Here is a 25,840-nt window from a genome sequence, read left to right as displayed (position 1 = left end):
GAAAATGATCCTATTCAAAAGTCTGCATACGCTTAGTTCTTAATATCGTGCATCAATTTTTGCATCAGTTGCGGCTTGCAGTCTTTTGTGATAGTTGTGAATGAGGCCCTTTATTTTCTCACGGGGTAAAGCTGCCCATTCCTCTTGGCAAAAAGCCTCCAGATCCTGTAAATTCTTTGGTTGTCTAGCATGACCTGCATGTTTGAGTTCTCCCCAAAGTGGCTCAATGATGTTGAGGTCAGGAGACTGTGATGGCCACTCCAGAACCTTCACTTTCTTCTCCTGCAGCCCCTAAATGGTCAACTTGGCCTTATATTTTGAATGATTGTCATGTTGGAAAGTCCAAGTGTGCACCTTCCAGGCTAGTGATTGCAAATTCTCCTCCAGTATTTTCTGATAAGATACCGCATTCATCCTTTCATCAGTTTTGACTAAATTCCCTGTGACACTGTTGCTCACACATCTGCAAAACAGCAGAGATCCACCTCCATGCTTCACGGTAAGAATGGTGTGCTTCTCTTCATAGCGCTTATGGTTGTGACCATAAAGTTCAATTTTGATCTCATCAAATTTATTTTGTTCCAAAAGTTTTGAGGCTTCTTTAAGCAGTCTGTTTTATGGTGTTGGTGCAGCAATGGCTTTTTTTCTGGCAACTCTACCCTGCAGCCCATTTTTGTTCATGTATCTCCTTATTGTGAATGCTGAAACACCCACACTATCTTGTTTCAGAGAAGCTTGTATTTCAGTAGAAATTGCTTGTGGATTTTTCTTTGCATCCTGACAAATTTTCCTAGTAGTTTCTTTCTCTCTACCTGACCAAGGCTTGGTTTTAACAGAACCCTAATTCTCCATTTCTTGATCAGTTTGAACAGTATTGATTGGCATTTTCAAATCTTTGGATATCTTTTTATATCCTTTTCCTGATTTATAAAGTTGAACTACTTTTGCTCGCAGATCCTTTGACAGTTTTTTCTTTCCCCATGTTTCAGTAACCACTAAAGTCAATGCAGCTCTGGATGAAATGCACAAGAGCTAAGAAACTCATTGACTATTTATACACAGATGCTAATTAGACGAAGCACAGGTGTGGATACCTACCTTTTATTGCCATCTCAACCTGCATGTGTCAGCTTGTGTATATTAGCCCAAACATTCAGCCCAAACTTTTGAATAGGACGATTTTATTTCGCTTATTGCTTAATGATTGTGCTATTCTGTGATGCATAATAGCTTAATTTGAAATATTTAAGACTTTTTTTTTCTGATCACTTGTTTTCTTAAAATGCTACACACCTTACGCATTTTGCCAGGGATATGTAAACTTATGAGCACAACTGTTTCTCACAGAAATATTCATTGTGGCATGCCTAAAAACCAGAGTAAGTAGGTATGCCTCCAGGATTGCATTGGGAAATACTGAGAGAGAGATGACAGTAGTGGGAGACTGCCAGATATTGCTCATAATACAAGGAAATAATACTACAAATATGTAGTAAATAGGATACAAAAATAAGATGTCTAGGTCTAGCTAGCTTCAGGCAGTTTTAAATGAGTTGAAAGCTGAGTAGGAGAAGCTTTCCTGGAGAGGAAAGAAAAGATTGACTATTGTAATGGGTAGCTGATACTGGGCAGTCAATGAACCTGGGCATTATTAGGCCAATGCAATACCATGCGCTCAGGCAAGCACCCAGGTTAACCCTGGCTACTGTCCAGGTTTTGTAAAAGATTTGTTTTCATATACTGCCTTTCTTGTACAAAGTTCAACCCAAAATACAAAGTAAAAAATGGTCACATAGCATTAAAAATATAAGTATTTTAAATCAAACATAACTTGAACCTATCCCACTCTCACTAGGGAGGCAGAGGTGCTAATCTTAACTGCTCAAATAATTCATTAAACAAAAGCACTTATAAGCAATATTTGATAAAATGCGCCTGTTGTCCTATTGGATCAGGGCAGGAGAGCTAAACTCATCTTTTTGCTGTAGCAGTTATAATTGTCTCATTCCCTAATTTGGCCCGTTCTCAGTAAATAGTAGATCTAGTTTGTAAAAACTTAGATTTATTATTTTTTTTTTTTTTAATGTTCAGTTGTGGGAGTATTTTAAATTTTGCTTCTGTATGGTTTAAATTTTGCTTTAAGAAAGTAAGTTATGCATATTGCTGTTTATAAATGCTTTCAAATAAAAATAAGTTTATCTTTAGTAATATTGCTAACCTTGTTTTCTTTCAAGGCAATACAACATGCAACTGATGAGAAGTTGCAAGAGAAAGCATGGGGAGCAGTGGTACCACTAGTAGGCAAGCTAAAGAAATTCTATGAATTTTCCCAAAGACTAGGTAAGTCTAAGACATTTAAATTACTGACTCATTACACTTTTCTTTAAAATGGAGCTATCTTTAATCTCTCTCTCTCATTTAAGTTGGTGATGCTTTGCTTAGTGGAACTTTGTCTCAGGAGATTGCAGACTCATGTTTTATTTTCATGTGTAAATTTATTTCTGTAAATTAACCAGACTTTATAATCATAAACTACCATAACATCTGCATATTTGAGGTGGACTGGCAGGCCATTCCTTTTCCAGAATGTGTGTTAAGAACTGCAGGCTACCTTATCCATTATAAATGTATTTGGTAATGAAAGACAGTTTGATTTGCAGCTTAAGAACAAAGGAACCGCCATACTGGTTCAGACCAAAGATTCATCAAGCCTATGCCCAAGCATAAGCAGTGGTTTCTCCAAGTTTACCTGGTTAATAGTTCATGGAATTTTCTTCTAGGAACTTGACAAAATATTTTTTTAAATCTGTGTATGCTACCTGCCTTTACCACATCCTTCAGCAATGAATTCCAGAGGTTAATTGTGCATTGACAAAACAGTTTTTCCAAGAGTTTTGTAAAATGTGCTACTTAGTACTTCATGAAGTGTCCCCTAGTCTTTTTATTTTTTAAAAAGGTAAAGTCAATTTACATTTACCTATTCCAGTCATGATTTTACAAAACCCCATGATTTCTTCCCTCAGCTCTCTCCAAGCTGAAGAGCCCTAATCTCTTTAGCCTTTCTTCATAGGGAAATTATTCATCCACTTTATTAGTAAGTTTGGTTGCCCTTCTCTGTACCTTTTCTGATTCTCTTTTTTGAGATACTGCAACCAGAATTACACACAGTATTCTAGGTACAATCACACCATGGAGCAATAGAGATATTATTGTATTCACCATTCCTTTCCTAAATTGTTAAGATTTTTTTTGACTTGCTATTATACATTGAGCTGAGTATTTCAATGAATTGCCCACTATGATGCTGAACTCCCTTTCCTGAGTGCTGACTTATAATATAGAACCTAAGATCATATAACTACGATTTGGATTATTTTTCCCTAAGTGCATCAGTTTGCACTTGTTCACATTAAATTTCATCTGCCATTTGGATGCCCAGTTTCACAGGGTCCTCCTGCAATTTCTCACTATCTGCTTGTGACTTAACTTAGAATAATCTTTTGTTGGCTGAAAATGTGATAACCTCACTCGTTGTTCCCTTTTCCAGATCATTTATAAATATGTTAAACACAGATCGTAGTACAGATCCCTGGGGCATTCTACTATTTACCTTCCTCCATTGAGAGAGCCCACCATTCATTCCTACTCTGTCTCTTGTCTTAAACCAATTCACAGTCCTCAATAGAACGTTGCCTCCTATCCCATGACTTTTTAATTTCCTGAGGAGCCTCTCAAAAGGGACTTAGCCAAATGGTTTCTGAAAGTCCAGCTGTACTATAATCAAGTGACTCACCATTATGCACTTGTTTTTTTAATTCCTTCAAAAAAAAAAGTAACATTCATGAGGCAAGACGTCCCTTGGGTCCATATTGGCTTGTCTTTATGTACTATAATTTTATTGTTTAGAATAGTTTCTAAGGTTTTTCCTGGTACTGACGATCAGGTTCATTAGCCTTTGGTTTCCCGGTTCACCCCGGAGCCTTTTTAAAAGTTGGCGTTACATTGGCCACCCTCCAATTTTCAGGAATAATAAACAATATTAATGATAGGTTACATATTGCTAGTAATAGTGCTGCAATTTCATTTTTTTTAGTTCTATCAGAACTCTGGGAAGTAAACCATGTGGACCAGGTGATTTGCAGCTCTTTAGCGTGTCAGTTTGCCCTATTACATCTTTCATTTATTTTAGTTGCTTTGCATCGTCACTAATACCATTTCCAGTATGGATATCTCCCTAGCATCCTACTCTGTAAATATCGAAGCAAAGACTTTTTGTCTTTCCGCTATAGCTTTGTTTTCCCTAAGTGCCCCTTTTACACCTCCTCACTTTATTTTTTTAATCAATTTTTAGTTACTTAATAATAAACTTGTTTTTGAAAAAGCATCAAAGGAAAACAAGAGAATACGTTCCAAAATATCATATTAAAGTAAATAATCCACAGAATAGAAGATGTATACCATCAATAAGAGAAAAAAGAAAAACTCAGAGCAAATTGAAGAGAGAGAGACCAGCAGGAGGTGCTGTGAGAGAAAAATCCTTCAAGTTGACAGTATTTGTGAAGATGTTAAAGTAGTATCCTATCTTGCCACCCAAGAAAGCAGTAGCTTGGGGGTGAGGGGTCACAAAAACATATTTTGAACTGTTATTTAAAAATGTATTTGCATGGGTAAGTAAAAAGTAGCTGTAAACTGCAAAATATGAGGACCCATGAGAAGAAATTGCTTTCATTTCCACTGAGTGGTTCTAGCTATGTCTGGGAAAACAGGAACCTTTGAATTTAAGAACAAATTTATAATGAAAGGAATTTATCTGGTTCCAACACAGATTTAACAAGTGAACATTCAATTATCTCATTCTCCAGGACTTTGGACACCATCTAAAAAATCAAAAGATCACTGAAGTGCCCCAAATCCATTTTGTTTAATTAGTGGAGGAAAATAAGCCTTGGAGATAGGTTTTTATTTTATTTAAAAATATTTATTACCTGCCACTCCAATGATTGCAGTGGGTTACTGAAAAACTTTACATTCATTTTCTGGGATCTTCAAAATTTCAAGGAAGTACCACTTTAACAAAACCAAAGGAGGCAAAGTAGGCAACTTTTAAAAGTTGAAAAAACGTAATGTTTGATTTTGAATCAAATTTTCTAAACAGTCATTTATTATGGAGCAATAAATTGTCCTTAATCAATGCCCTTCCTCTTGAATTTTCCCTTCTTCAGTTTCAGTAGTCTCCAAGTGCAGTTTATTTTCCTTTAGTTCTAGTTCCAAGTCTTTAAATTTCCACAGAAAATCCTGAGTCTGTGAAGAGTCTTGATAAGGACTGCTTCATTTTCTGAACTGCAACTCAAACTATTAATGTCCTTACTAATACTGAAGATTGCACTCTCAGAACTTACCTCCTTTTTCAAGTAGCTCATTCTGTGAGACACTTCTGGCATTCTGCCGTGTTTGATGCTCACCCCTTGTATCACTCAGTGCTGCACAGCTACTAAATCTGCAGCAGCTACCCTGGTAGCTTCTTGACGTCTGACATCAATTGTTGCAGTTGCTTTAGACCCCCTGAGCCTCCTCGCCTGCCCTGGAATAGGAGATGTTCACTTCTCTGAGCTGAGCGACATCTACTCGTCATCTGCCATTTACATGTCCAGTCTCCCAATCTCCCAGTCTTGCAAGGTCCCTTTGCTGTTACTCAGTCTTCTTGTGAATTAGTAACTGAATAATTTTGTCATCTGCAGAGTTGATCACTTCACTTGCTGCTCCCAGTTCCAAGTCATTTGTAAATATGTTAAAAAGGCAGTAATCCCAGGACAGATCCCTGGGGTACTTCACTTTCACCTTTCTCCATTGAGAAACTTGACCATTTAGCCCTAATCTGTTTTATCTTTTAACCAGTTTCCAATCCACAACAGGACATTGCCTCCTATCCCAAGACTTTTTAACTTCCTCAGAAATCTCTCATGAGGGACTTTGTCAATCACTTCCTGGAAATCCAGGTACACTATATCAGGGTTCCCCAACCACCGGTCTGCGGACCAGTACTGGGCCGTTGGGGGGGTGTTTTGCCGGTCCGCGGCGCCGCTCTCCCCAGCTGCTGTTTATTAGTTGCAGCTGCTGCGGGGAGGCGGGGCAAGGCTGGAGACCCGCCTCCTCCAAACCCACGACCCGAAAAGCAAATTAGCGCGTCGCGGCTTCAGCCACTGCAGGTGCTGCTCCTACTTCCTGCCCATCCTGCCCCCGAAGAAAAATGTTGCCGGAGCCATGTGGGCAGGAAGGAGGAGGAGTTTCAGCAGCCTGCAGAAGAGGAGCAATGCGGCCTGAGAAGACCAGGGCCGCTGCAGAGCCCATCCTGCAGCGTCCCGTGAAGAGGTGAGAGAGAGGCTGAGGGTTTGTAGAGTGTGTGTGTCTGCGTGTTTGAGATGAGTTGAGAGGTTGTGTGTGGGAGTGAGGACCTGAATGTTTGCAGAGAGCATGTGAGAGAGACAGCATGTGAGAGTGAGAGCCTGTGCTTGACCAAGACAGCATGTGGGAGTGAGAGAGAGCCTGTGTGTGTGTCAGACAGCATGTGACAGTGAGAGCCTGTGTGTGTGTGAGAGAGAGAGAGAAAGCATGTGAGAATGAGAACCTGACTGTGTGTTTGAGGGAAGAAGACAGATGGAGAGAAAAGAAATAGAAAAAAGGCAATATAAAAGGATTTGGCAAAAAAATAAGAAAGGGAAGGTGGGGAAAAAAAAAGCCTGTGACCAACCGATTAGAAAACTAAGATCAGATAGCAGATGTAAAAAAAAATAAATTACTTTTTACTGATTGGCACATGTAATCTTTGGGAATGTGCAAGAGTAGCACTTTCTCTATGTGCAGAATGGGCTTCAGTGCCAGTAGCAGCAATCACTGCCTCCCTAATAGCCACGCAGCAGCAGTGACAGTGGCAGCAGAGGAATGAGAGAGGTTCCGAGGTTGTGAGGGAGCCAGTGAGAGTGAGAGCATGAGTGTGCATGAGAAAATCCAGGGGAATAAGAGTGTGTGTGTGGGAGGGGGGTGGGGGTAGGGGGGAGAGTCTTAGAGGCTGAGAGTGTGTCAGTGTCTGTGAGAGCGAGAGGTTATGGTTGGGTATAAGAGCATGAATGTGTATGTATGTGACAGTGTATGTGTGAGAGAGAATGGACATTCTGAATCTATGGTGAGTTGAGTCACATTCACATTATAAATGTCATAATTAAATAAGTATGCACTAAAATCCAACCCCATCCATAACCCCACCCCCATATGACCAAAGCCCTGCCCCACCCCCACCCCGCCTTGCCGGGCCATGGAAAAATGGTCTTGCTTGAAGCTGGTGCCTGGTGCAAAAAAGGTTGGGGACCACTGCACTATATCAACTGGCTTATCTTTATCCACATGTTTGTTTACACGTTAAAAAAAAAAGTAGCAGATTGGTAAGGCAAGACTTCTCTTGGCTAAATCTATGCTGGCTTTGACTCATTAAACTATAACTCTCTATGCGTTTCTCCCATTTTGCCCAGCACTGATGTCAGGCTCACTAGTCTGTAGTTTCCTGGATCACCCCAGAATCTTTAAAATAAAAAAAAAAAAAATAAATGGCATTACATTGGTAACCCACCAGTCTACCATGGATGATGATAAAGATAGTTTACAAATTACTAATAATGTGTCTGCAGTTTCATTTTTCAGTTCTTTCAACCCTTTGGGATGTATACCCTCTGATCCAGGTGATTTGCTATTCTCTAGCTTGTCAATTTGCCTTATATCTTCCAGGTTCACTGAGATGTTTCAGTTCATCTGAGTCACCTTTAAATATAATTTCTGGCATGGATATCTTATATCTTCCTAAGTAAAGGCTGAAGCAAAGAATTAATTTAGTCTCTTGGCTACAACCTCGTCTTACCCTTTGTTCACCTAGTGATCCAACTGACACTCTTGCAGGCTTTCTGCTTCGAATGTTCTTGAAAAAGTTTGTTTTTTTGCTTCTGTGGCAAGTTTCTTTCAAATTCTCTCTTTGCGTTTCTTATCAATGCTTTGCATCTAACTTGCCAGTGCTTATGCTATTTCCTATTTTCTTCATTTGTATCGCTTCTATTTTTTGAAAGATGTTGCCTCTTTCACTGTACCTTTTTACCATGCTGGTAGTCATTTAGCCTTCTTGCCACCTTTTGTATTGCATGGAATACATCTGATCTGGGCTTCCAAGAGGGTATTTTTAAACAAGGTTCATACCTGCTATGAACTGTTAACCTTGGCAGCTTTTTCCTAACCATTTTTCTCTTTTATCATGGTTTCCCTTTTGAAAGTTAAATGCTATTGCTGTAGATTTCTTTATTATCCTTCCTTCGGTTAAGTCAAATTTTATCATGTTATGATCACTACTGCCAAGTGGCCCCAAAAGTTACCCCTCACACCAAATCCTGTGTTCCACTAAGGACTAAAATAGCTTCCATACTTGTTAGTTCTTCTACCAGCTGCTCCATGAAGCAGTCATTTATGATAAATCTGTTTTTATTTTTTAAAAAACATACAATAATGAACATTACAATATATATATCTGATTACATACAGCATATTTTTGTAAAACTCTTATGTTTTTATTTTTTATTTTTTTTTAAATTAAATTAATTAAAATAAATTAAAGCAGTCATTTAATTCATCTAGGAGCTTCACCTCCTTAGCATGTCCTGATGTGACATTTACCCAGTCAATAGTGGGGTAATTGAAACCACCCATTATCAGTGTTGCTAATTTTGTTAGCTTCTCTAATTTTTGTTAATATTTCATTGCCTGTTCATTCTGACCAGATGGATGGTAATACACTCCCAATGCTGTTTTATCCTCCTTTTCACATAGAAATTTCTATCTGTAAGTATTCTGCAGTACATTTTATTTCCTGCAGAACTATTATCCAGTTTGTCTCTTGCCACTCTATAGTGCCATCCCTCCATCAGTTTGATCCATCCTGTCATTGCGATATAACTTTTACCCTTGTATCACAGTTTATCCCATTGGTTATTCTCTTTCAACCAGGTCTCTGAGATGCCAGTTTATATCTACCTCTTCATTCAGTGCTATACACTATAATACTCCCATCTTATTTTTTACTCTTCTAGCATTTGTATACAGACATTTCAAATATCTCAAGGTTGCAGGATGTGACTACCCTTTACACTTCTCCCTTATTCCAGAGCAACACCGTTGTCTAGTCTTAAGTTGGGGCCCGTCTCAAACATTCCAACTGCCTCTCAAGATGGAGTCACTCCTTAAACAGTAAGCATTATAGTCTGTTCCTCCCATAGCGTAGCAAGTTATTGTCCTTTCTAAGAATTCAAGGGAATTGAGACCTATCTGGGAATACAAAGGCTGTTCAGTGAAGATGAATGCCCTCTACCCCCCCAGGGAACTGGAGGTATTCCTGGATCTGATGGCATTCTACCCTCTGGCCTTTTGGTTGCCCCAAGGGTTGAAGCTGAAAAGTGACAAATGCAGGAAGTGAGTAGAGGAATTAACAAAAATCAGCTCAATAGGGCAGAAAGTGTCCAGAAAAGAACAGCAAACTGAGTGAGAAAAGCTGGAAAGCTATGTGCACAAATGCTCATAGTCTGGGCAATACAATTCTAGCTCTGCAGGCCCTAATGCTGGGGACACACTTGGGTATTGTTTCTATTATGGAAACATGGTTCACTATGCTGCATGATTGGGTTACAGTTATGCCAGGCTATAACCTTTTCAGATAGAATAGAAATGACAAATGGGGGTGGAGTAGCTCTTTCTGTAAAAAAAAAAAAAAAATCTAAGCAACTGAAATGCAGGGAGCATTGGGAAAGGAAGAAGCGCTGTGGGCTGTCTTAAAAACAAAAATGACACTTCCATTCACATTATTGTGGTCTACAGGCCTCCAGATCAAACAAAAGGACTGGATAGAGTTCTGGTTGAAGACTTCCAAAAGGTAGGAGGAAAGGGAGAAATATTACTCAGATTTTAATCTTCCGGATGTGGATTCGTGCATCCATGCTGAAGAATCTGCAAGAAATAGAGAAATTGTGAATGTCCTTCAAGATTCTGTGCTCAGAGAAATGGTGATGGAACCCATGAGGGGAAAGCGCTACTGAATCTGGTACTCAGAAATGGACAGTATCTAAATGTCTGGATAGGTGCCCACCTGGGCACCAGTGATCACTAGACAGTATGGTTTGGTATAACTGCCAAGAGGGAGGAAGTCACGCGAAGATCAAGGTTCTGGATTTCAAAAACTCAGACTTTGGTGAAATGGCAACGCACCTCAAGGAATAGCTGGAAGGAGGTGGATGAAGTGGAACAGGGATGAACAGTGCACCACATTAAAAGGAACTATATAAAGGCAGCAAGCTTGTATGCAAAAATAAATGAAAACAATATGGTTTTCAAAGGTGGTCGAAAACAGATCAGTATAAAAACAAAGAAAAAGGAACTCAGAAAACATCTGATGAAACTGAAGGAAACAAGGAAAGAAATCAGGATTACAGAAGCTCAAATGGAAGAAATATCACCAAAGAGGTAAAGTGTAGTGACAAAACATTCAGATATATCAGAGAAAGGAAGAAGAGTGGTGGTGGCATTGTAAAATTGTAAGGAGATGAGATGAGCAAGGTGTGGAGAAAAATGAAGATATAGCAAAAATATTAAACACTTCAGTTGGTTTTCACTTAGGAAGATATTGGAGAAAGGACCATTGTTGTCTAGCAAAATTACATCCCCATTTACAGAATAGTATTTGGGAGGAACGAGGAAAACTGAAAGTGGACAAAAACACAGATGACACATCCCAGGATACTTAGTGTTTCGGGGTGTTGGTGTGTCCGCTGAAGCACCTCTTCAATAGATCCTTGGAGGTGTGAGTAGTAGTGCAAAACTGGAGAAGGGTGATTGTGGTCCTCTTTCACAATAGCAGGGAGGTGGCTGGAAATTACAGGCCTGTTAACCTTACTTCAGTGGTGGAAAAATTAATGGAGAAAAATGAAGAAAAGGATAATGAACTATCTGCAATCCAATGGGTTACATGATCTGAGACAAGGTTTTACCAGTGGAGATTCCTATCAAATGAATCTGATTGTTTTTTTGATGCATGGGTAGAGAATTGAATCAAGGAAGAAACACTCCAGCCTTAGGGCTGTTAACCTCACATTTGTTGCATTGGAAGAGGGAAGTTGAAAAATTTTGTTCTATCTTACTGAGCAATCCAGGTCCACTTCAATCGCTAAAGTGTGACATAATTATGCTGTATGCGTTTGCACAGCTATGGTTAGTGGTAAATATAGCAACATAGTAATGATTGCATATAAGAACCAAATGGTACATCGCCTGCCCAGCATGGTAGTATCTGCTGTGCCTTGCAAGTTACCCCCATGTATCTCTTAAGGGTGGCGACTGCTGCTCTGTGCACTTATCCTCAAGCCTTATGGTAATCTATTAAAAAAAAAAATTTACTGCTAGCAACGTATTTACTGGGTGATGAGACTTCTTGAAAATTCAGACAGTGCTGCTTGACATGCTTTGCTTATGGACTTGGCTGTAGAAGCAGTCCTGAGCTCTTACTTATGTCTGCATATCAGTACCCTCAGACCATAAAAATCAGGGCTTGTATTGGCTGTCTGAATCCAATTCATCTCCTCCTATTCCCACTGTCAAAGTGGAGAGTGATGTTGCAGATGCTTGTATTGGTTAAGGGTAGTAACCCCATGCTTTCAGTTAAGGATAGTTGCTGCTCTGTGCAGGTTACTCCATGCTTATCAGTTCCCCAGACCATAAAAGTCAGGACCCTCTTTAGTAGTTGTCTGAATGCGATTCCCCTTTTCCCTTGCACTTGAAGCGGAGAGCAGTGTTAGAGTTGCATCCAAAGCATCAAAGCTTATTGGTTAAGGGTAGTAACTGCCGCACCAGCAAGTTACTCCCATGCACTTTTTCCTTCACTTCTGTACTTTAGACTTGGGGATCCACAGTGTTTATCCCATGCCCCTTTGTATTCTTTGACTGTTTTTGTCCTCACCACCTCATCCAGAAGGGCTTTCCAGGCATCTACTACCTTCTCTGTGAAAAAATATTTCTTGACATTGTTTCTGAATTGTTTCCCCTGGAATTTCATTTCGTGACCCCTAGTTTTCTTGATTTCTCAACAGAAAAGTTTGTGAATCATTAAAACCTTTCAGGTGTCTGACGGTCTCTATCATATCTCCCCTGCACCTTCTCTCTTCCAAGGTATACATATTTAGATCCTTCAGCCTCTCCTCATAAGTCTTTCAAGACTGATCCAACACCAGAAAGGTTCAAAACTATCCTAGGACTGACAAGGCTTGTCCTCCTCAAGCTTGCATGATCCAGTCAGGATGTAGGTTCTTCTTTCTCATCCGATTGTTGATCCATCTTCCGATGACTTTGGGAGTCAAGCCTTTGCTGCTAATGCAGGAGACAGTCTATATCTCCTGAACCTTCCCCCTTTCAACTTGATGGCAAAGATGTTGGACATTTGGTAATCTCCTTGCTTTCATTGTCCAAATAAGACAAGGGCATCATCTTTTCAGCCTCATCAATACTTATGCTTTCTCTCATTTTCATCAGTGAGAGCTAACCCTAGTGCCACTGCCATTCAGGTTTTTTTTAATTTTGTTTTTAAATTAGAAAAGTTGGCTCGTTTCATTCTTGGGCATCAGGGCTGTGGTACATGAAATCTTTTGTTATGGGATCTCAGTGTTGAGCTGTTGGAGATGGCTTTCTGGCAGTTTATCTGGAAGGTGGTATTCCTAGTCGTTACCTCTTCAGCTAAAAAGGTCCGCGTCTGTGTTTCTTTCACAACAATTAGTGCACTGCACCAATCCTAAATTTTTCTTAAGATGGTCTCTGTTTTTTAATGGCATCAAGCTATGTACATAGAAGAGAAAAAGCCTTTCATTCGTTGGACTACAAGGATCACGGGACATTTCTTGAGAACTTGACCACATAGGCTTCTCAAGCTTTTGTATCTTATAAGCCCAACTATCTGCAGTTTCAAATCGTTCCTTGTCCAACTGGCAAGCAGACTGTATTGCACACTACTGTGCGCTGGCTGGCCTTCTAATAACAGACTCTGTCGAGGGTCAAGTTGGAACCATTGTTTTTACAGTTGCTCTCCTAAGAGCTGTCTCCCATTACAGACATCTGCAGAGCTGAAACTTGGTCATCTGTATGCACTTTCATATCCCACTACCTTCTGGGCATTCTATCCAGAAGTGACTCTAAACTTGGACAAGTGGTTTTGTGCAACCTCTTTACTCAGTAGTCCACTCTCTATGGGAGAGCTGGTTGCTTTACTCAGTAAGTACTCTGCTATGCAGCTCTCAGCTAGGGGGAATTATCATGTGTCATGATTAATTCAGCCCTGCTTGTCGACGGAGAAAACAAGCTTGCCATAAATGGGGGTCTCCCTAGACAGCAAGATTAATTAATTAGCCATGCTCAATACTTATCCACCTCCCCTGGAGACTCAACAGCCTTATGAAAGCTAAGCTCTCCAATCAACTGAGGAGCTCATGAGGCAGTGTCCACTGGAATTCTCACTCTTGCTCAATAGCAGAAGCCCTAATGAGCTAGAGAGATGGGTCCATTCAGTGCTATTAGATATTATCACTCATGTGTCATGGCTAATTGATCCTGCTGTCAGTAAGCAAACTTACTTTTCCAGACAGTAAGCATGTCGTCTTGTATTTACTTCTGTTTTAACCGCTGCTTTGTAAAATGTGCTGGCAAATTGCTCAACACCATGTTATCTGATTTGATTTTGTGCAGTGCATGTCCTATCACTTGTGATATCACAACCATTCAAATCATATTTTCTTTCTAATATTGCTTTTACGTCCCTTCTGCCTCAAAGCTTGAGATCAGCATGTCAGATATGTGCATTTATAATATACTATTTTTTACACAGGCATATTTGTTTTCCAAGCAGTTTGCTCCATTTATTTAAGGCACTTTACAAATATATGTATGCTGTATACAACCTCTCTGTGAAACCATAATACCTATTGATAGCAGCTGATGGTAAAAATCTGCATTGTATGTTGGGGAATTACAATGTAATGTTCTGATTTTCTTTTTATATAGAGGCAGCATTGCGTGGCCTTCTAGGGGCTCTGACAAGCACACCTTATTCTCCAACCCAGCACCTGGAGCGAGAGCAGGCTCTTGCTAAACAGTTTGCAGAAATTCTTCACTTCACACTCCGATTCGATGAGCTTAAGGTAAATTCAGTATTTTAAATTCAATGCCTTTCAGAGATTTGTTTTATTGATATATATATTCTCTCGTTTTAAGTAGGTGTGGACATGAGAAAAAAAATCAGCTTAGTAAGAATGAGAAACTAATTTCAGTTGATTATGCACAGAAATAATTTCAACTATAAAACCTGTGAAAACCTGATCGGGAAGCTCAGTGGCAAATGCTATACACAGCCATGCTAGAAGATCTGGGTTCGGTTCCTCGATCTGGCTTCTGCTCTCTAAGCTGACCAGATGTGGCGCAGTGTTCACAGCCCCTAGTGGGAGGGAATCCCTAGTCCTTGCTCAACAGCAACATTGACTGGGCAACGTGGATGGACCAATTGACCAATTTCTGCTGGCATCTACTCTCACTGTTCAGACGAACTATCTGACTGCAATAAGAGAATCCCCTATAGTGCGAGGTTCTGATTTTTCCAGGCAAATATTTTTTCTCTCATGGTTTTTTTTTGTGACACTTGGTTATTCTTTTCAGCTCTGGAGCTTAATTTTGAAGCCAGTTTTGAAGCTTGTATTTCCTCCAAATTCAGCAAGCAAGAAATTGTGGAAATGTTACTGTAACGGTTTTGCACTCAAAAGCTCATGTACTGTGGCAGTTTTTTTTTTCTTTTAATTTTTTTAAAATATTTGTTTCAGTAACTGGTGTGATTGCAACCAGTAAAACTTTTTTTTCCAGGACTAAAACAGCCACTAGAACTCTACACTGCAGAATGGATTTTGCTTGCACAGGTTTTGTGTGGAGTTTCTCCCTCTCTTGATTTGTAGGAAACTAAATCAATAGGCAAAAGATGTGCTATTTCAGAATGAGAGAAAAAATAAACTTGAAGACTTTTTGCACTTTTTCCTGCTTTTGCTTGAAATCTGGCCCTTTTATTTAAGGTTTAAGGTTTGTTTATTTATATTTATATTCTGCTTTTTGCACTTTTTTCAGCACTTCAAAGTGGATTACATTCAGGTACTGTAGGTATTTCCCTGTCCCCAGAGGGCTTACAATCTAACAGGTCTATCCAGTACCGAGCGGTAGGAAGAGCTGCGTTAGTGCCCAGGGCACCCGCGGTTGCCGCACGCACAGTGCAGCTCACCTACCGCTCGATCCTGAGCACTAATTTTATGTAAATGTAAACCGCGTCCATGAAGCCTTAGGCCCGCGCAACCCATTTTACTGGATAGAGCGCCTATACAGTATCCTGGTTGCGCGGGCCTAACGCTTCACGCCACGCTGGTATCTGTCATTTCAAATGTCATTTGAAATGAGAGATACCAGGAAGTCGGGACTGCCAGTCCCCCCTCCCCTCCTCCCGAAGCAGGGCGCGAAAAGCAGCCTTGCTCCGGGAGGGGGGAGAGACACTGACAGCGGCGAAGCAAAAAAAAAAAAAAGCAAAAAAAAACAAAAGCAAAAAGTAAGTCGCTTCGCCGCTTCATGGCGAAGCGACTTACTTTTGCATCCCTGATCGGACTTCTCCTGCCTAAACTTACTTTTTTTGCAGCCGTCCGGTCCATCTAAAGAAGGTATCTTCCCCTCCCCGGGGAAGATGGATGCCAGCACGGGGGAAAGCGGCCCCTGTGCATTCAATTGGCTGCTGAAGACGTGACGTCACGACGTTTGGCGTCACTGCATGTGACGTCACGTCTTGAGCAGCCAATTGAATGCACAGGGGCCGCTTTCCCCCGTGCTGGCATCCATCTTCCCCGGGGAGGGGAAGATACCTTCTTCAGATGGACCGGACGGCTGCAAAAAAAGTAAGTTTAGGCAGGAGAAGTCCGATCGGGGTTGCAAAAGTAAGTCGCTTCGCCGCTTCACGGCGAAGCGACTTACTTTTTGCTTTTGTTTTTTTTTTTTGCTTTTTTTTGCTTCGGGAGGAGGGGAGAGGACTGGGGCTGCCCCGGAGACCGGCACCCATGATCGCGGCCGGGGCAGGTGAGCGGGGGCTGGGGGAAAGCTTGCCACCTACCCTTACCCCTGCCTCTACCGCAGGGTCAGGGTAGGCGGTAAGTTAGCAGGTTAAACGCGCGACAAAACGGCAGGGAAAGATAGTGATAGTCGGGGCGCGGGTTACGGGATGCTAGGGAATAGCTAATTCGCTCGTTTGCATGCAATATCCATGCCGCGTGCGGAAGGGGTTGGCCGGGGATTTTAGGACGCGGTAGGAGTAGGTTAAAGTGGATTCGGGATCGCAGGAAGGGATAACGCGGCCGGAAAGTGAGTAAAACGCGGCTTAGGAGCAGGGTAAACGCGGCCGCACTTTACAGGATAGACCTGTGTGTTTGTACCTGAGGCAATGGAGGGTAAAGTGACTTGCCCAAGGTCATAAGGCGCTACAGTGTCCTCTTAGCTCAGTTAAGACTATTTGGCCTCTCTTTCTACTTTCATTTTGAGTACAAAGCAAAATGATTTGTCTGTAATTGGTAGTTCTACAAAGTTGCTAAGTGTGTTTACAGTGTGTATGGTCCATTATTGTAAGTGACTGGAAATCTGCTTCCCACATTTTTGTTCATTCAGTTCATTACAATTTTCTCCATTGATAATGAAGTTGGTTTTTTTTAAAGTGTTTTCCAAACGGTTTAATTTTCCAACAGTACAGATAGATGTCAAATGAACATCTAGCACATAACCACAAGGTACATCATCCTGATCAAGAGCAAAAGGCATTTATCTCAATTAACATTAAAAGAAAAAAAAGGCATGCTCAGTCAGTTGGGTGAATTATAACATTTCCAGAAGAGGGGCCCCACACTCTGTCTTAGTAATCCATATTGTTCCTAAGAGAGCAAGTCACTTTCTCAACTGTAGCTTTGGTTTGCATCTTCCAAACATCAGTTTTGGATTTCATTTTCCATTGCATTTAAACCGCAAACCTTGCAGCATGAAGTATCTGAGAAACTAGTTTAACAGACTTATAAACTGAGATGTTACCCTAAATTCTCTTGAGTCAAAACGTAAGCATTGGAGGAATATTTGATCCAATTCATTTTCTAATTCCTGCCGCCTCCTCTATCCGATAACTTTGAATATATGGGCAAGCCATAGAAGTACCTACCCAACCACATTCCATAAGCATAGCACGACAAGCAGCACTGGCGATACAGGGAGGTAACCTGCATGGCAGCTACTACCACAGGAAGCTTGCTAGGCAGACTGGATGGACCATTGGTCATTTCTATATTTCTGTCCCGTTCCCCCCCCGCCCCCTCCCAAAGCACGTCAGACCTTGGCTGTACTGGAGACCATATCTGATTTATTTTATTTTATTTATTTATTTTTTAAAGGTTTGAGCAGTTTTTTGCCAGATTTTACATAGATGGCTAAATTTTTCATAGATTGGAAATCCATCCTACAAATAAATTGCAGCATGAACATACTATAGAACAATCCAAGCTGAAAGTCGTCTTCCATGAGGAGAAATGAGCAAGCATAAGTTATTGTACAGAAATTAGATCTTGCCTTCTGATTTGTAATTAGGTGACTATAGAGTAATATTTTAAATAAATGTTTTGATACCAGTTTCCTGTTTTGTTTTTTAAGATGACAAATCCTGCTATTCAGAATGATTTTAGCTATTACAGAAGAACCTTGAGCCGTATGAGGATTAACAATGTTCCAGTAAGTAGCTTCATAATAGTGACAAAGTGACTCCATGAGTATTAAGACATTTTTTCCTCAGTTTCTTTTCTTTAATTAATGTGTTAAACTCTAATTAAATGCATGCTAGGAATTTGTGGATCTGTGTTGATTGAAACAATACTAAAACCAAGGTATGCCTTGCAGTACAAAATACAGAATCAGCACTGAAACCACTTAGATATGTTACACTGACTATAAAACCATCTAATTACCTTACCCCACTTGCTATTCTAAGTACATGTTAAGTAATACTTAAATGAGCACAGATTATAAATGTGGAAAATCAGAAAATGTTAAGATTTCCCACATTTATTTGCCACTAAAATGAGATTATTTCAGTCCTACATTCCATTTTTTCAAATGTGGATCTCAAATTGTTTGCCGATTTCCTGTTTCAAACTAAAGACTTTATCACTGAGGAAATAGATAGTGCCCCCCAAATGCAGAGCACTGGGAATTAGTTGAATAAGCAGTTTTTGAATATATGTTTCAGCTCTTGGTATGGTTTATTCACATGGTCCTCAAGGGTCTTAAATTCCTGCTGCTTACTCAGCAAATGCCCAGTTTTTGCAAATTAAAACAGTGAAAGAATTCATAATTGAAAGGGAGAGTTTTCTCGACAAGGGGAAAAATGAATCAACATTCAGTTATCTGGCAGGCCTTAATGAATCAGAGGGTAGCATATTCCGTAGAATAAATTAAAAAATAAGGGGTCACAACATGAAGCTGAAAGGAGGGATGTTTAAAATTAGGGGTCCCCCACCTGATATTTCAAGTCATCAAGGGAGGCCAGGGTTTGCTGAGTTTGGACTAGGTGGGGGGTGGATATATCTGGACCTCTTGATGTGAAAGAAAAGGGGAAGGCTAGAGCAGGTTTGCCAGGGGTGCATCAGGATCAATAATACTTCTAGTTTTCTCAGAAGTCGACAACCTTGCTACACCCCCCTAAGCACCCTGCTCCCCTGCCTTTCCACTGTATCTGCACTTTCCCTTCCTATCACTCACCTTCCCCCTCCCTTTCTAACACTCTCACCCAGTTCTTCACCCTCTTACTACTACCCTCACTCTCACCCCCATTTCCCTTTATATTCTCTCACCTACCTCCTACCTACCTATCTTGCATGTCTTGATCTTCTGCTGGTGAGGTCTAGCCTCCTTTTCTGCAGTGCAGGTTGACCGGCTATTCTTCTGCTGGTGTTGCCTGCAAAACCCCACCATGATATGGGTTGGTTAAATCCTCTACTGATGGCCTGCCACATGGGGATGAGGGGAGCAAAAGATTAAAAAAAAAATCCCCTTAGTGTGCCAGGTACTACTCCATGAAGGAAAATTCTGTCGACAAGCAGGACTGAATTAGCCATGCCATGTGTCTCATGTCATCTGGCACCAAATAGACCCTTCCTCTAGCTCAGTAAAGTTTTGCTACGGTGTGTGCAGGAGTTTCTGCATGTGCACTGCCTTGTGAGCTCTTCAGTCTTCTCTTTTTTGTCTGTTGCTACTTGAATGTGCACCCTCTCTCTCTAGTTTTTCATTGTATGTCTGCCTTCAGCAGACCAGACATACATTATTTTCCTTTTTCACTCGCTGCCTCGGCAGTCCCTCAACAGAGCTGTTCAAAAAATAATAAATAAAAATAAAGTTTGATTGAAGATAGCTGGTTCCAGGAAGTCTTTTCCCAGTGGCTTTTAGGATGGTCTATGTGTCTGAAAGATATCTATTACCAATGGCCCGGTCATCTGCTACAAATGTCTTGGTCCCAAACTATTAAAATTATGGGCAGATGTCCCAGAGGACCCGGGCCTGGAAGATGATGGAGCTCTGCAGATCCATGGAACTAGAGAGCCTTTTGCCTGCAAGCAAGTTTAGGGGTGCAGGGACCTGTCTGCTATAGGACAATTCCAGTTGCTCTCCCACTTTACTTCACGATCCTAAGTTCAGGAAAGACAATGTGTTTTATTTATCAGATTTGGCAGGATTTAGAATTTAGAAAATAACAATTCCTGTCTCTAACATCCTGGCCACCAAACATCAATTTCCCTAAAGAAAGTTCTGTACCATGGGTGGTTACAGACATGCCATAAACCGTAACCTGCTTAATATTAATACTTCAGGCAATATCCCTCTGTTCGCCTCTGAAGCAGGCTCTGGTTGGAGAAGGTGGGCAGGGGAGAAGGCTTGCTTCCTGGGTTTGATACTGGCAGAGCTGTCAGGCGGTCTGGGTAGGAGACTTGCTTCTGGCTCTGGTACTTGCCGGGATGTCTGGGGCTTACTCTCTACCCTTACCATTGCAGCCTCTGTATCACTCTCTGAACCTGAGCAGGACATCTCCGGTCTCCTTTTCTTTCAGGGGACCTCTCTCTGGTTTCAGGGTCGCTTTTCTGGTTTCAATCCCTTCTCACTATTCCCCACCCCCTCCCCGTCTTAGACTTTCCAGCTGATAAATATTCATAAGCTCATGCATAATCACGTCTTTGCTGCATTGCAGGTCATTTCTCTCTCCCCATTTCTTTGTTGGGGTCCTGTCAAGTAGCAGGTCTTTTTGCATCTTCCTATTTCTTCGAGGGGAATACTGCCACATCTGTATGCCAAGCTGTATGCCAGAGTCAGTGTTTTTCTCTATCTGACCGCCCCCCCCCCCCCTTTTTCCAAGGGTGGGGGTCCTTCTGACCTCTGGACTCCCTTAGCCGGTCCATGACACCTGCTTATGAGCTTAGCTGCTGCATTGTCCTTCTGCCTTAGTTATTTACACAGGAGCATACAAGCAGGCAGATCTTGATAAAGTATTCTTCAGTGTAAATTTCTCATCTGGGCAAGGTCTCTTCTTTTTCCACTGAGAGAGTGTCTTGGCCTGTCAGTATTTTGGTTTGCATATTTCTTGGCTTTTATGATTCATATTTGGTGCTTTCAGTGGTAAAACATGGAATATCTCCCTACATTTCCCCCTTCTTATGTGGGATGAGCCATCAATGGAGCTTATCTTGCTTAAGCCTAACTACCAAGCCTCAGCTGTATGACATGAATGACCAAGGATGACATGATCAACATGAGATAGGAATAATGCAACAATAATAGTAGTATTGGTACTTATAAGGAATCATAATAGTAGTAATAGAATGGGAGTAATTTAATAATGTAATAGGATAATAGTGAATAAAACCATCATTATAATGAACTAAGGCAAAAAGTATATTGAAGAAAAATAAATGGGGAATAGTAACAGGAAATATATATAAGAATGGTAAGAAATAAGGAAATGTAGCATGCTGTAGAAATATGAGGTAGGGACATCATTTCAGACTTGAGGTAAATTTTTGTGTGTGCATCCATCGTTTCCCTAGTCTGGAAAGTGACAAACTGTGATCACTGATTGTCTCAGTTCCAGAGATGGGGCTGTTGGAGGTTTTGCAAGCACATTGCTTTACAGCTAGACCTTTTCCCTGTGTCTCTCATTAGGATCCTTATTCTTTTAAAGAGGGTGATTGAAAATAGCAGTTGGGATATGATCACCATGGCTAGGGCAGGTAATGCTAAGACAATATGTAGTCAGTTTGTAAAATATATTCATCTCTGGAATCTTAGTTGTAGTCAGCAATTTCTGCTGTGTCTTGGTCTACAGTCAGTTCCACAGTCTGAGACTCTTTATAGCCTAAAAGATATATACCAGGGTTTCATCAGAGTTGATTTCATGGCCCTGAAACATGTCCAGGATTTCTACCTCTATGGGAACCAGGTCTGGTTCTAGGTAGTATAAGGACACACACACACACACACCCCCACCCCCTACAGTAACTATTGAGTTCTTAAGTATTATGGATAAGGGAACATTACTGGTAGCATCATGCTTGTTAGAAATAGCAATATCTTTCAGAGGGTGCTAACTTAACATTTACAACAGCAGCCTTGGTTTTGGAGAATTCATCATAATTTGTCATGGTAATCTTACATTTCTCTTGGACGTTGTCTGAGGACAAACCATACAGAGCTTCTGTAGTATCCTTTAGGAAAGGCTTACTGGGAAATAACCAATGTATGTCCTTTGGCACAGGCCTAAATTAGGAACTAAATATTGCTTTGGGTTGTCACTCTGATAGGCTAGAAGGGCAGGGGTGTCTACTTGCAGGTATACATTGTTTTTTCCAGGTACCTACATTAATTACTTGTTTCAATTTGTAAACATTATCAGGTAAAATAAGAGGCAAATTTAAAACATACACAATCTCCGTATTCTCAATGTCTACATACAGAGGTATTGCATTTCCCATATGATAAGCAATCTGGACCTGGATAGGCTCGATGTTACTTTGGGTAATTTTAGCGAAAGCATATGATGACATCTGGAGAGACTAAATAAGTTGGAACCTGTCTTTTCATTGTTACTCATGCTGTTGTCCAGCTCTCTAAACAAGTCATTGGTGAGCGCTTGAATGGGCTGGATAAAGGTGCAATTTTCGCTCAGCACAGTTTTAATGGTGGTAATGTCCTGTCAGTTAGGCTCAGTTAAGAACATAAGAAATTGCCATGCTGGGTCAGACTAAGGGTCCATCAAGCCCAGCATCCTGTTTCCAACAAAGGCCAAACCAGGCCACAAGAACCTGGCAATTACCCAAACACTAAGAAGATCCCACACTACTGATGCCAGTAATAGCAGAGGCCCTAAGTCAACTTGATTAATAGCAGGTAATGAACTTCTCCAAACCTTTCTTAAACCCAGCTACACTAACTGCACTAACCACATCATCTGGCAACAAATTCCAGAACTTAACTGTGCATTCAGTGAAAAAGAACTTCCTCCGATTAGTTTTAAATGTGCCACATGCTAACTTCATAGAGTGCCCCCTAGTCTTTCTACTATCCAAAAGAGTAAATAACCAATTCACATCTACCCGTTCTAGACCTCTCATGATTTTAAACACCTCTGTCATATCCCCACTCGGCCATCTCTTCTCCAAGCTGAACAGCCCTAACCTCTTTAGTCTTTCCTCATAGGGGAGCTGTTCCATTCCCTTTATCATTTTGGTCGACCTTCTCTGTACCTTCTCCTTCGCAACTATATCTTTTTTGAGATGTGGAGACCAGAATTATATACAGTATTCAAGGTGCAGACTCACCATGGAGTGATATAGAGGCATTAGGACATGTTTCATTTGTTAACCATACCCTTCTTAATAATTCCTAACATTCTGTTTGCTTTTTTGATAGTTGCTGTAGCAGAAGCAGCCTCAAACAACAATAGAGGAGTATAGCGAGAGAGTCTGTGCAGAGAAATCCCTCTAGCTTGCAGAGCTAGTGAGGGTTCCCTCTGCTGCTCAGGAGTTCTGTGTAGTGTGGGGAGATTACTACTCTAAATAAAAATACATCTACCTTATAAATGGCCTGTGACCGGCCCGCAAATGCGCAGTAGAGCACAGCTCTACTGCGCATGTGCGGGCAAGGATGTCGATCAGAAAAAAAAAATGGCGGTGGGGCCGCAGGAGCGGGAGGAGAAGCAGCGGCGCCGCTGCTTCTCCTCCCCAGATCTGCCGGCAGATCTCGGGGGGGGGGGGTGTCACTCCCGCGCCCCCCCCACCGAGATCTGCCGGCAGATCTCGGGGGGGGGGGGGGGGGTGTCACTCCCGCGCCCCCCCCACCGAGATCTGCCGGCAGGAGCGGGAGGAGAAGTAGCGGCACCGCGCACAGCGCGGTGCCGCTACTTCTCCTCCCCAGATCTGCCGGCAGATCTCGGGGGGGTCACTGCCGCGCGCGCGGGAGTGACCCCCCCCGAGATCTGCCGGCAGATCTGGGGAGGAGTTAATGGAGCCGGGTGAGGGTTGCGGGAAGTCGCGCTTACGGCGCCGGGAGGAAATGGAGGTGGGTGAAGGGAGGGAGGGAGAGGGGGACTGAGTGGGAGGGAGGGAGGGAGAGGGGGACTGAGTGAGTGGGAGGGAGGGAGAGGGGGGACTGAGTGGGAGGGAGGGAGGGGAGAGGGGGACTGAGTGGGAGGGAGGGAGGGAGAGGGGGACTGAGTGAGGGGGAGGGAGGGAGAGGGGGGGACTGAGTGGGAGGAGTGAGGGAGAGGGGGGGGACTGAGTGAGAGGAGAGGGAGGGTGGAGAGGAGTGGGTGGGGGAGGGGGGGTGGTGAAGAGTGAGGGGAGAGAGAATGAGGGGGAGGTGAGAGACAGAGGGATGTAGCCCGTTTTAACGGGCTTTACGGCTTGTTTATATATAAACAAGATAAAAAATAAAAGATCAGGGACATGAGGTAGAAATTCTTCACATAAAAATACATTTATATGAATACAAAGTATAAAAATAATGTAGCAAAACTGATTTTCATAAGTGCAAAACATACTTCTCACTTGGAATCTGGGTATCTGGGAATCTCCATGCTCCTTGAGCTTAGATTGGAAGTCTGCACAAAAAAATTCAAGAAAGGCTTGAAGACATGGCTCTTTAAACACTTACCCTGACCTGAACTCCCCCTAGCCCCCCTCCTCCCCCCCCCCCCCCTTCCGCTACAGTTCGATTTACTTGCTGTACTTCTTGGTATTACTAGTTTGATTGTGCATACCCCTCGCGCTTACCCCCCGCCTTCCCTCCCTTTCGGCCCCTTCCCCCCCCCCTACTTTCCCTTGTTTCCACCCCCGCCTCTGCTCTCCATCCTGGCATATGATCCTCCCAATTCGCCCCTCTTACCCCACCTAGCTACCCCACCTTTCCTTGAGTGCTCTCTCCCCGCTACTCTGTACCCAGTGTTAAGTATTGTATATTGTTTGGTTTTTGTATATTGCTACACTGTACTCTATGCTAATTTTGGACATTGCTTGTAACTTCTGTAAATTTGTAGATAATGCTTATTGTTAGCGCTGGACAACTGATCTGCTTCTGCGAGTTATTGTTCATTTGTTATTTTCTGTCCTTCTTTCCTTACTTCTTTCCTCAGAGCTTGGCTTTCTTCGCTGCCCCCCCTTCTTCTCCCCCCCCCCCCCCCCCCCCCCCCCCCCCCCCCCCCCCCCCCCCGTTGTATTTCTCTGAAGTTTTATGTAAACTGATATGATGTTCACTCTAATATCGGTATAAAAAAGCTAATAAATAAATAAGAGTGAGAACAGGCAATTCTATATCTTCACTCCTTCATGAACGAGTCCTTCTTGAGAATTGTAGGTTAATCAAGGTAACAGTGTTACTTAGTGTTTCACCTTGAGAAGTTAACTATTCTTGTTGGTGTCGTATCTGTTTAGAGATATTTTTCATATCATCCTGCAACTCTTTAACAGTGTTCTGCAAATTTTTTACGGATACTTCATTTGCAATGGACATGGATGCACCAGAGAAGGAACCCAGGGCAAAAAGTTAATGGATCCAGAAATTAGTCCAATAAACCTTTTGGGTTGGTCTAAGTTTTTTCTAATGGGCTGCATCATAATTTTGTCCAATTGGCTAAGAATGTTGTGGGTAGCATATTTCAGGTGAACCATGAACAAGCTTTAGTTGCAGGCAAATGAATGTTAGTAAGGTTAAAATTTTCTGGATCACATGTTGGGGATCCAGCAACACAGACTTTCTGGGTGACAATCTGGGACTGCGTGATGAGGAAGCCAGGGGTGTCTTGTATCACAATGCCGGAGGAAGGACCAGGCTCGACCAGGGATTTGGCTCTTCATCTGAAAAACAGTAGAGAACTATTCTTCTGCTTTATTATTAATGTCAGTGTCACCGGGCAGAGTATTTTGATCCACAGAATTACGAGGGTGACAAGGTCTGAACTGCTTAATGTGGACCCATTTAAGGAAATCTTCACCACCCGGATTTGTCTTAATTTGAAGAAGATATGTGACTGGTGAGAGACTATCCACAATTACCAAAGGTTCTTTCCAGCTAGGCAAAAATTTGCTTTCTTTGGCTTTGTTTTTAATGTAATTATATAGTAAAAGACCTTGTCTCCAATTTT

At 41.7% G+C, this 25,840-nt stretch overlaps 1 protein-coding gene across 4 annotated transcripts in view; it reads left to right on the top strand.

Moving 5' to 3' along the window:
- The window catches only part of FAM49B (family with sequence similarity 49 member B), a 424,918-nt gene that overhangs the window by 347,982 nt on the left and 51,096 nt on the right, over nt 1–25,840 (top strand). For all 4 annotated transcript variants that reach the window (XM_029592024.1, XM_029592027.1, XM_029592026.1 and 1 more), the window contains 3 exons: nt 2,235–2,340; nt 14,119–14,255; nt 17,815–17,892. In XM_029592024.1, coding sequence (XP_029447884.1) covers nt 2,235–2,340; nt 14,119–14,255; nt 17,815–17,892 — 321 coding nt within the window. The remainder of the gene's footprint in view (nt 1–2,234; nt 2,341–14,118; nt 14,256–17,814; nt 17,893–25,840) is intronic.

This window comes from Rhinatrema bivittatum, chromosome 2 (genome assembly GCF_901001135.1).
Source record: "Rhinatrema bivittatum chromosome 2, aRhiBiv1.1, whole genome shotgun sequence".
In the NCBI taxonomy this organism is placed as follows: Eukaryota; Metazoa; Chordata; class Amphibia; order Gymnophiona; family Rhinatrematidae; genus Rhinatrema; species Rhinatrema bivittatum.
This window is presented reverse-complemented; position numbering and strand designations above follow the sequence as displayed.